Here is a 12,781-nt window from a genome sequence, read left to right on the forward strand (position 1 = left end):
GTTAATTGGACATTATCTATTGTCTATTACTGTTAACTAATAAACACACACACACACTTTACTTTAACTATACTTACGAGGGTCACTATTTATATTTTGAGCCTTCGCAACACTGATTGAAGTTAGGCGCGATTTGACGTTTGCACGGAATCGTCTGGCATTATTGACCATAACGTACTTCAAATGTTTTGTCAATAGCTTCATTTGTGTTGTTTATGTTGCCTTGGAGATTGCACGACAACAATAAAATTGAATTAACTCGTGAACATTTTCGTGCGATGATTTTTTACGATTTTCGACGTGGATTATCAAGACAAGAGTGCATCGATCAACTTACTTCCACATTTGGCGATGAAGCCCCATCCTTTGCCACTGTGAAACGCTGGTATAACGAATTTAATCGTGGCCGCCATTCGCTCACCGACGAGATTCGCGAAGGTCGTCCAAAATCAGTTGTTGTTCAAGAAAACATTGATGCTGTGCAAAACCTAATACTGCAAGATCGTCATGTGACATACTGTGAGATTGAGGCAACCATAGGCATTAGTTCCACCAGCATATATAAAATATTACATGATCATTTAGCTGTGAGAAAGGTATGTTCTCGTTAGATCCCACACAATTTGACAAAAACTGAAAAAGACGCTCGCGTCAATTGATGCAAACAAATGCTCAATAAATACAAGCGTGGTGCTTCAAAAGACGTATATAAGATTGTAACAGGTGACGAATCATGGATATATGCATATGAGCCGGAACGTAAACAGCAGTCGACTGTATGGGTGTTTCAAGATGAACCCAATCCAACAAAAGTTGTTCGCGCTCGAAGCACATCGAAACAAATGGTCGCCTGTTTTTTTTCGGGAAAACTGGTCATGTGGCAACTGTGCCTTTAGAGGAACGTAGAACCATCAACTCTGAATGGTACACAACAATTTGTTTGCCAGAGGTCTTCGGTCAAATACGGAAAACAAACAAACGCCGTCGGATCATTCTTCATCAAGACAATGCCAGCTGTCACACATCTCGCCTAACAACCGACTTTATGAACAGTCAAAAAATCGAATTGATGGGTCATCCGCCGTACAGTCCTGATTTGGCACCTAATGACTTCTTCTTGTTCCCGAATGTCAAGAATAAATTGCGTGGACAACGATTTTCGTCGGCGGAAGACGCCGTTGAAGCGTTCAAAAAGCATATTATGGAGGTGTCTCAAGAAGATTGGAAAAACTGCTTTGACAAATGGTTCGAACGAATGCAAAAGTGTATTGACCATAAAGGAGAATACTTCGAAAAACAATAAAGCAGTTTTCAATGCCAAATTCCTGTTTTTTCATTGTTAGGCTCAAAATATAAATAGTGACCCTCGTATTCTAACACTGTTTCTCCAGTCTTCAGGTGAACAAATATCTTGTCACTGGTGGAGTCTTGAACCTACGACAGACCTATGATTTTACTACGCACACAGTGTGATATCCAACTACACCACAGCGGCCCGTTTATAATTATAGTTAAAAGCACTAGATGATTGATAATATTCCAATAACATTGCATGCTAATGTACACTCACATTCAGAGAATTATTACACTCATATTGGACCCAATTTTATGGTTTCTTCTGGGGATCAAATCTAATCTTGCGATAAAAATACTTATTACAATTCTACTGATTTCATGTTTAAAACAAAATCTAATATCCAGGACCTGTGACCATGAATTTTTAACATAATTTAGATCCGAGATTCCTGATGTAGACAAATCTGCTCATTTTAGTTTAAATTGTAGATATTTGTTAGTGGCAAAAATAATATCAGTGTCTAAATAAATTAAATACTGGTTCAAAAGGTAGTGAATACGTTTGATGTTCAGCATTAATATATATTAATATATTAATCCATCAAATGTTAGTTTGGAAGCACCCATTCCAAACTCCTCTGGCTTACGCAGAGGATTCTATAACAAGAGTTCCACTGACCAAATTATACACACACACACACATATATATATTAGGTTATCTGCACCCTGTTGGTATCAGCTGATGATTTTACCAATACATCTATCCCTCTATTACAATCCAGATTTAACATGCATCGTAAACTTCTATCTTTGCCTGCATGCACGAGAGGAATGTGATATCCTTTCCGGCTCCTCTTCCAGCTTTCAACCTGTCCTGTCTAGTGTCCCCCAGGGGAGTGTCTTAGGCAAACTTCTGTTCCTTCTTTACATGGATGATCTCCCAGACAGTGTCTCTTCTCTCCCCAGAAATGTACTTCTCTTTGACTGTAAACTCTTCAAAGAAATTTCATCTGAACGCGATTCACTAATCCTACAACAAGCTCTTACAGAACAACTTGTGTAGCGTCGCCAGTGGAAACTTTAATTGAACCCTCAGAAATGCTCCTAACTCACCATTTCCTTAAAAAGGAAGAAAGTGCTTTCTCTATGTACTCTCAAAAACAGTCCCATCAAAAAGGTTTCTTCTCAAAAAGATCTTGGTGTTATCATCGACGAGAAATTAAATTTCAATGAGCACATTACATATACTACTAAACGAGCCATGTGTCTCCTTGGTCTTCTATACAGGTTCCTTGAAATCCAAAACCAATCATCCATTAGCATATTTTTCAATCCCTTATCTTCCCCATTCTTGAATACTGTTCCCCCAACTGGACTATGGCTTCTAAAACTAATCTTTCCAGGATTGATTCTATCCTCAGCTTTTTCGTCACCATAGAATACCTTCTCTCTCAGACACCTACATAAAACAGATATGTCCATTTTGAATATCCAGTCACCACACACCAGTCACAAACTAGCAGACCTGAAATCTTTGCATAAAATCATCAATGGGAAAATTAAAACCGAATTCCTAGTCAACCAATTTCATCTACGAGTACACACACAGCCAAACCACAACGTAAAACTCTTTCGCATTCCCACTACAAGGCTGTCCCTTCTACAGCGGTCTCTCTACTATAGGCTCCCCCACTTATTAATAACCTCCCTGCAAATATTGATATTTTCTTGTCAGATAGCAGTTTCCGACAACTACTAAGAATATACGTGTAAGATTTATTTTTCTCTGCCATCCTGTATTGTCTTGTCCTACAGTTTCAGTATAAAATGGTCTTTCAGTACTATAGTATCTGGTCTTTCTATCTGAACCTTTAAGTAAATAAATAAATAGCCTATTTCAGTGTACATTTCTGCTCCAGAGTTGAAATTTTTTAAATATAAAAGCATAATTCTCTGCCCTGGTTACATGTAACAAATAGATATGTTAATGAATAATTTATGGAACATTTAGAATTTTACATCGGGTCTGTAGTATATTGGTATTGGTAAATTATATAGAAATGTTCATCAGTAGGTTAATTTACAGTGGATCTGTAATATATATATACACAGTGCTCGAAATATCTTCTTCAGAGCTAGCTCTGAAAATCAGGCACCAGGAAACCACCAACTAGCAATTGTGCATACTATAAGAAGCTGAGCCGGAATGGTTATCACATCGCGCTACGACGTCAGGGGTCCCAGGTTTGAATCCTGGCCTGGGCATGGGAGTTTGTGAGTGTCCATTCATCAATTTCATCATATCATCACTTATCTCCATCTTCACAAATTAGCCAAAAGTGGCACAAAAAGCGAAGTAAAATAAAGCAAATCAATCAATCTATAAGAAGCTGAGCATCACCATATTCAAAACATCGCTAAATCATGTGAGAAAGCGGGAAATGGGGGTTAGGGGACAAAGAGTAAGAAATTGTTACCGATTCTATGAAATGCTCACAACGTTAATAGAAAAACAACTTACGCTGTACTGCAATTTGAACTTAGAATCATCAAAATTTCATACATGAAACTTAAAAAAACAACAATATTACAGCAAAAGATCACAGTCGCCAGGCTGAATTTTTAGTCGCCATGGCCACCTGGCGAGCGGGATTTTTCGAGCCCTGTGTGTGTGTGTGTGTGTGTGTGTGTGCCCCCCCCCCACACACACACACGGGTTGGACCAAATAATATGAACACCCGATTAAATGAGCTCCATTTTCGGAGTTGTGTGCTGATTGCACAGGCACGCACCTTTTGTTTTCTCCGTGTCCTATGATCCCTCTGCTAGAGGTATGAGCCACCAGTAAGCCTGTGAACAGCTTAGTGTTGTGTTGCGCTACCATTATGTCTGACCTTACAGACTTCCAATGAGGGCAAATTGTTGGTGCATCCATAACAACAGTCACAAAGTTAGTATGGGTATCGCAAGCTACTATATCTACCAACATGATACAAAGTGCAGGGGAAAACGACGTCCGCGAAATGTAATAATCGCAGAAAGACAAAACTGACCAAGAGAGACAGGAGGGCATTAAGGAGGATTGCTGGCTCTCAGAGGAAGACCACCACAACCAAAGTGATTGCTGAGCTCAATATGCATGTTGAGAATGCAGTGTGAACAAAAACAGTGCACCAAGAACTGCATAAACAGAATATCCATGGCAGAGCCGCTATTGCCAAACCTCTTGTAACATAGGACAATGCCAAACGGAGACGTCAGTGGCATCAGGAGCACAAACCTGGACTACCGACCAATGGAAACATGTCATGTGGTCCGATGAATCAACCTTCACATTATTCCCCACCAGTGAACATGTTTACGTATGGGGAACACCGATGCCTTTTGGATACCTTTTTTCATATGTTTGACTGTTTTTGTCTCCACAACATTACAATAATGAAAAATTTGATGATTTTTGGCAGCCTGAATAACCACCCAGACGAAACAAAATAAATAATTTCATTCTGACGAATTCCTTTGTTCAGTATTAACCACAGCATTCAGTTGTTTTTTTTTTGTTGTTTTTTTAAGCAAAACATAAAACTGAAAGTATGGACCCAATAGAGTTGGAATTTTTCCAACAATTCCAAAATAAAATAACCATTGTGTTAGGTTAGGAGTGTCAGTTTGGCCCAAGTTCCTTTTGTTTTATTGAGATTTCGGCAACAGTTTGTTATATCGGAGACACATTAAAATTAGATATTTTGTGTTTCGCATGGCTCGTAATTACCAATTGTGTATTAAGGAACATAGTTCAAGGTGCTATTATGCTTTTAAACTAAAACAAACACAATTTTTCACATAGAGTATTTTTTATTCCTTTTTTCGCTTCCCTAATACACAATATGGCAGGCACAGGTTGACTACCATCCTTGGTATTCAGTGTTTCCAACCTTCTTCACCGAAAAATACCTAGTATCATGTTCGTCACATGCAAATTGTAAATTATGCACGGGTAGCTGACTGATAGCCCCACGAACCATTCACAGATAGCCCCACAAACAATTCCCGATAAGGTTAGGTTTTGTTAGGTTAGGCAAGCATAGTTAAAAAAAAAAAGGGAATTGGAAACACTAACAGGGGGTTACGCCATCAAATGTATGGAGCATCTGGTTCACGTAGGAAAGCAATGGTAATTGTGCGTCGGCTTGCAAAATACACGATTTCCCGGTCAAATAGATTCCACGATGAAAGAAAATACCTCGACGAACGTTAGAAACCTTAGAGAAAATAGTTTCCGTAAGTAATTTCTTGTGTAAAAATGAAGAAATATCTCCAATATAATGAACTGTTAGAGATTTCATCATGCTACGAATGCAATTATAACATAGTTCGATTTCGATTTACTTCTGTTAACACATAGACTACTACGGAGTTTTAGCTATTACTTCAGATTTTGTCCAATATATATGATTTCGTAGTTAGGTTAGGCAGGCCAGGTTTGGTTCTCTTAGAATTAAAATAAAGTCCCTAAATACATTCTACTAAGGTTCCGATTTACATCTACATTAATTCCCACTAGTCTACGATACTTACAGTCGCTTGTCGATGAAAAATACATCGTCCATGGGAAGCGCGCATTCGTGTGTAAGGTAAATTTTAAGTTGTTTTCTTCGACAAAAATAACTTTTTTCGAAATCCAAACAGTACTCAAAACTTTTAAGGAATATGACAATGATTGCCAAAATTCTACGATAATTATTCTTCCTGCTAGGAGAATTTGAAAAAAAAATAATCAGAAAACAATCTGAACCGTTACCGCTGGTAATAATAATAATCCTTTACGCAACAGCTCTGAAGAGTTGGTATTAGCATTTGTAAATCTTTATTTCGCTTTCTGAGTGTGCATACAAAAACTGGAAAGTGGTCCGAGATAGGTCTTCTACTTACGCGGGCCATACGTTGGAATCAAATATCCATTATTGATGGTTTGCGAGCCCTGAAACAAATTTTGGCATAAAATAGCTATCTATAAAAAGAGTATATTAAAAAAAAATTGACGTCATTCTCGAAGGGGTACAATTGGTCAAGGGTCCCACTTGTTTCTTTAATAAAATCATATCAGTTTGCATTTACTGCCTTAATTCGCCTTAAATGCAAAAAAATTACGTAATTAACCACGTCTACAAATCACCTGTACAACATAGATATTTAAATGACTTTCAACCTTACCTTTGTATAAAGTTCTTTAGTCGTCATCTTCTTTTCGGTTGGACACCTTTGTTATTATGGAAACAACAAAACCACGAAGACGGTAATTTATAATCCAATATTTTTTTCCTGATTTTCTAATTCACTTCTAGGTGTGATGTGCTAAAGCACGAAGATAACGACCCGATTCTACGTGTCGAGTCCACCTTTGCCGGTGCTGACATTATCTAGCAGAAACACCATGATCACTGTTCACTGACACCATTATAACTTGTTGAACAGAAATATCACAGACACAACGATAATTTCACTTAGAATTCCACTTTACCATCGAAATCACTATACACCTTTGAGTTACGTTCAACACTGGCCAGCTGTCAAATGATCTCTTGCGCCCAACGTTACACAAACCTTCCCCCTTTCCCACAAGCAGTTCACATAATCGGACATCTGCAACCTCTGCGCCATCTATGAGAGTCAAATGTAACTTCTTCCTGTCGGAAGGGGCGATTCGCAAGTTATTTTACATCTGTGATCTACGGACGGTCTCTTTTACTTTGTATTTTACCCTTCCACAGCGGTCTACATTCTACACGTTCTGTGTTTGTGTATGACATCCAAGTTCAAAAAAAGGAAATAGAGATACCAAATCTGTGTTTTGACGTCTTCGAGAAGCAGAAGGAAAAGACAGTGGGCATTTACGTATACTTAAAACATCTTAAGAGATATCGGCAATCCTTTTTCTGTGTCGGAAATATCTTCATAGTAATTTGGCACTGAATATGAGGTACCAAGGATTGATCAAAATTGTGGAACTTCATTTCCCCAATAAAAGGATTAGTTCTCTGAACCTCCTGTGATCCAAGTTAGTAATAATAATAATTACCCATATCTTGCACTGATTCACTATCACACAAACAGATTTCTGCATTTTTACAGAAGAAACTACTTACGGTAATAAGTTCCTGTAGCATGGAAGGTGTTGTCTGTCATGTGGGAATGTATCATAGCGGAAATTCATGTTTTTTGTTGAAAATTAATTCTCCGACGGACAATAGCCTTTGTCGCGTACACCTTCGTAGATCATCGCGCGTCGTGCTTGTGTTTTGTCGATGTTCATTGGGTATGCAGTGTTTCCAACCTTCTGTATTTCCAACCAAAAATACAAACATAGTTAAAATCCGTTGAATCATTCACGATAGCCCCAAGAAACATTACGTAAGGTTAGGTTTAGTTAGGTTAGGTACCAGTTTCATAGATCGGAGACACATCCAAATCGGTATAATTTAACAATACAGGGAATTTCTCCAATGTCTTTGAATTTTCGGTTACTTACTAATTTGGGTCTCCTAATGACGAATCTGCACTTAAAATTTGGCGCTCACGTATAGAAATTCCTCTTATTTGGGGGCAGGTGAATCCGGCCAATTTCTAACATGCCCTTAACAGGGAATGTATAGATATAGGCGGGGCCGCGATAGCGGTTGGGGGCGGTAAGTCGATTACCCCAGGGGCGGAGCCCGAAACCGGCGGGAAATTTGGAAATCGAGGGTGTGGAAATAAGAAATTAATTTAGATTATTTTGCTATTTCGACGTGTGAGCGCCAAATTTTGACTGCAGATTCGTGATTAGGGGGCCAAAATTAGTGAGTATGCCGAATTTCAAACAAAATGGAGAAATTCCCGGTATTGTAAAATCGCTCCAAAAAGGGTATTGGAAACACTGACATGATTTCCCAGTCAAATAGATACCACGATGAAAGAAAATACCTCGACTAACGGAAACCTTGGAGAAACTCACTTCCGTAAGTGATTTCTTCTGTAAAAGTGAAGAGATGTGTCTCCGATGTATGAAACTGTTCCCGTTAGGTTAGGCAAGCATAGTTAAATGAATACCTAACCTAACATTACGTAATGTGTCTTGAGGCTATCGACAATGGTTCAACGCGTTTTAACTATGTTTGTATTTTTTCGGTTAAGAAGGTTGGTTGCATACCCAATGAAAATCGACAAAACACAAGCACAACGTGCGATGATCTACGAAGGTGTACGCGCCATATTGTGTCTTACGGAAGCGAAAAAATGAAAAGAAAGAAGTACTCGTAATGTGAAAAATTGAAATTACTTTGATCAAAAATCGTAACACCTTAAATAATGTTCCGGGAAGCAGATAGGTAAGTACGAAAGTTAAAAATGATGAAACAAAGAACTTACATGTGTTTGTGGAATAGTACATTTTTACCAAAAGTACTCGTAATGTGAAAAATTGCAATTACTTTGATCAAAAAAATGTTAATACACCTTAAGGAATGTTCCGCGAAGCAGATACGTAAGTACGAATGTCAAAAATTGACGAAACGAAAAAAAATTATAGGTGTCTGAAGGATAGTAAACTTTTACCAATTTCTCCAAGTATCGAACCTACTCCCACGATCATTTCCAGTTTTGTAAACACTTCCTAATCCTCCTATAAAACTTGCGAAAAATCATGAAACATTCGGAACTGTTACCTAGGGCTTCCTCTGATTTAAAAACAGCAATTTCATCTTCTGCAAACCATAAATAATAACACTCAATTTGAATCTTATACATCCTTTGTTATCATCCCATAAGCCATGCAAAAATCGTAAATTATACGGAAGTCAAGCCCCAACAGTGCACAGTTTGGTTTTGTATGAACGTACTTGCAGGCAGACGGATGAGCAGAAGCAGCACAAATTTAAGTGACAGAAAACATGTGCATAGGTTATCAATGACTGTAAGGGAACAAAAGAAAATGGAGCAGAAAAAATAGTGAAAACATTTCTGAAAATAAATTAAAACTCTTGATACTTAAGGTTGTTAAATCATACAAAATCATGTATCCAAAATGTTCACAATACAAGCACCACTCATCATAGCAGTCTATATATTTTTGCCAGTTTTGTACAATCGTGATGTTGTTTTTTTATTTTTTTTATTTATCCAAGCCATTCCATTCACCTTCTTAATTGTTAACGTGGACTTCCATGAAGTCTCATGAGAGCTATTTTTCTTTTTAATGCAGTGCTCAAGATTTGTGTGAAATATAGTTTTACATAAATTTATTAAGCATTTACTTAATTTATAAAGTAAATTCACAGCACAATAATTATGCATTTATCATGAAATAATTTTGATCTTCATCATGCATTAATACAAATTGTATCTTACAGCAGGTATTATGTACACATTGTATACTTATGGCATAGTGTAGATAGAGCATGTATTATCTGCTAGCACTAAACAGTACACTGTACTGACACTAACACAAAAACACATGATAATAATAATAATATTTTTTTATTGTAGAAACATATGAGAACATCACATGTATTACAATCGTCAGAAATATAACCTAGCTTTATACTAATAAAGTATATATAAATCTTACAAACAAACATCCCAACAGCATTTTAGAAACATAACACCACTTACATAAATTTAGTAGTTAACATTATTATCTTACAAGCATAACTATTTTACCTAACAAAATTCATTTCAAAAAATTCTTCTACCCTATATATACAATTGCAGTTTTCTTTTGAATTTTAAAAAGGGCAGTTTCCTTAAAGACAGAGGGAGAGCATTGTGAAACTTAACTGACATGTAGTAAAAGGTTTTTTGTGTCTTCTTGTAATTACATCTAAACAATCCCTATTTCTGGTTTGATAGGTATGTGAACACCCTAACTCCTCATAAATGTGAATGTTTTCTTTTATATAGAGCAGGAATTGGAATACAAAGATAGTCTAACAAAACTTGACTTACAGTGGCCACAGCTTGGAAGACCACATATTAATCTTACACATCTCTTTTGCACTTTTAATAACCTTTTTATGGGGGTTATTCCTGAGTAAACAAAAAATAATCGATCACACAATTCGATTATCGATTGCAGGGAAACAATTTCTGGTTTGGCCAATTTTCCAATGTAAACAAGTGGAATACAGATCGTCACCGAGCTTATTTTGTTACAAGAGATCGGATACAAACTGGATCACTTGAAATTTTTAAGTAAGATGGATAAACAAAGGTACCTCGAAGAAATTGGCAAGTTCCCGGAGCTTTTGGTTGAAGATTTATGGAACAATAGTTTTCCGAGACAATGTTGACCTTCTACCAGCGGTGTCGTCAGGAACTTTACTTTTCATCAACTGGATCTAAAATTCTTCTTTTGTTATTCAATAAATATTCAATTCTTTATTAATTTTCTTAATTTTGGCGATCTATACTACATGTTTTGTAAGCTATAAAGAATATGTGCAGTTATATTTCTTTTTTTTATACAGTCTTTTTACCTATTAATGTAAATAATTTTTATAAATAAAACTTATAATAATGTAATAAAAAATAAAAATTATTATTATTATTATCAGACACTTCGCTCGGACCCCCCCCCCCCCCGAAATATATTTCTAGATATGTGCTATGTATATATATTTATGTATGCATGCACAGGTGTATGTAAATATATATATATGTGTGTGTGTGTGTGTGTGTGTGTATGTAATTAATAACATTGAAATACTTTGATTGCAAGTAAAATGGATAACTTTCGAAATTGTGTATTCAAACATAGCCACCATACTTTTAACGTCTTCGAGATTGCTTAGTTCCACCACTGGTTCTAACAGGCAGAGTATTGTGCTTCTACCACGGCTAATAACTTGCCTGACATTATAACAGTAACATCTTTTAAATTTGTTACATCAACATATTCGCGTTAATTTTAAAACACAAAATATTTCTAATTACCGGCGATGAAGTGAGGACTACCTCGTTTTGGTTCCCAGTCTTTTCGCTTTACTGCCTGAATCCACTGATTTTTCCGTATCGGGTCTGTCAGAAAACGATGTATAGAAACTGGAGAGGAAATATTCGTCCCCGACCTCATGCTGCAACCAACAGCCATGCAATTCTTGTTGCCTTTTCTGTAATACCTTACCCTTACCTCTGAAATCCATGTTGTTTTTTCAGAACCGGAAGTGAAGTTCCCGCCTGCACCAAGGAAGCACAGAAATGTAAACATCCGGTGAATAGCCCCCATTGAAGACTGATGACCCCAAAGTAAGGTACCATAGCTTAAGTGACTGTATCTGTGCATAATAAACAGTTTTTAGAACCTTCAACCTTACACACAATCTTAACCCACGCATTAAATAAACCCCTTTGCTAACTCTGGATTCAACTCTACTGATATGATCCTCCCATTCCAAGTGATGATCTATTAAGAATCCCAAAAAGGTGGCAGAATTCTTTTCATGCTCTGTATTATGATTATTACTATTATATGCAAGTTCCAAGTTTTGGATCTTATCACTGTTTATACAAAGCAAGTTAGCAGTACATCAGTCCTGAACAATATCGGAAGTTGATTTTTATGAGAATCTTAAAAGATTATTAGAATCGAGTTCAAACAGATATTGATATCATCAGCAAATAGGTAACTACTGACCAAGGGTGTTGAAATGTTATATGGCAAATAATTTATGTAAATAATAAAAAGAATAAGACCCAGAATAGATCCTTGAGGCACTCCATGTTCAACAGGTAACAAATTTGACTCCTATTCTTCAAAAAATACTCTCTGACATCTCCCACTTAAATATGATTGCAAAAGTGACACCGCTCCATCCTCAAAACCATAAAATCTTAACTTTTTTAGCAGAAGAGAGAGAGATACAGTATCGAATGCTTTGGACAAATCGTAGAGTTTCACATTAACAACTTTCTTACTGTCTAACCCTAATATACAATTTTTCAAAAATGAGACCCCAGCCTTAACAGTACCTAGCCCAGTTCTATAGCCAAATTGAGAGTTACTAAATAACTTATTTTGTTCAAAATAATCAACAATCTGATTATTTAGGACAATCTCCAAAACTTTTGATACGACTGGAACCAACGACATAGGTCTGTAACTATCAGGAAAAGACTTATTACCCTTTTAAAATATGGATATCACTTTTACAAGCTTGAAATCTTCAGGGAAAACACACCCAATAATACATGAATTGATAATATGAGTTAAAGGTTCCTTTATAAAATTTACTCCATATTTCAATATGATGGAGCTTAAGTTATAACTATCCTCACATCTACTACTACTCATTTTAATGATTGCTCTTTCAATGTCTTTTACTTCAACAAGATGAAAATTAAAAGTAGTGGTAGGTTTTAATAATCCATTTAACTAAAAACTTGAATCATTTTTGCTTGGGCAGGATTAAACTTTGTTCAGGATTTCTTCAACTTGATTAATAAAAAAAA

At 36.4% G+C, this 12,781-nt stretch overlaps 1 protein-coding gene across 2 annotated transcripts in view; it reads right to left on the reverse strand.

Moving 5' to 3' along the window:
* The window catches only part of didum (dilute class unconventional myosin), a 178,102-nt gene extending 171,182 nt beyond the window's left edge, over window positions 1–6,920 (reverse strand). For both annotated transcript variants that reach the window (XM_083137372.1, XM_083137363.1), the window contains exon 1: window positions 6,512–6,920. In XM_083137372.1, coding sequence (XP_082993498.1) covers window positions 6,512–6,538 — 27 coding nt within the window. In that variant the 5' untranslated portion in view covers window positions 6,539–6,920. The remainder of the gene's footprint in view (window positions 1–6,511) is intronic.
* Between the last annotated feature and the right edge of the window lie 5,861 nt (window positions 6,921–12,781).

This window comes from Lepisma saccharinum, chromosome 1 (assembly GCF_977018435.1).
Source record: "Lepisma saccharinum chromosome 1, izLepSacc3.1, whole genome shotgun sequence".
Lineage (NCBI taxonomy): Eukaryota > Metazoa > Arthropoda > Insecta > Zygentoma > Lepismatidae > Lepisma > Lepisma saccharinum.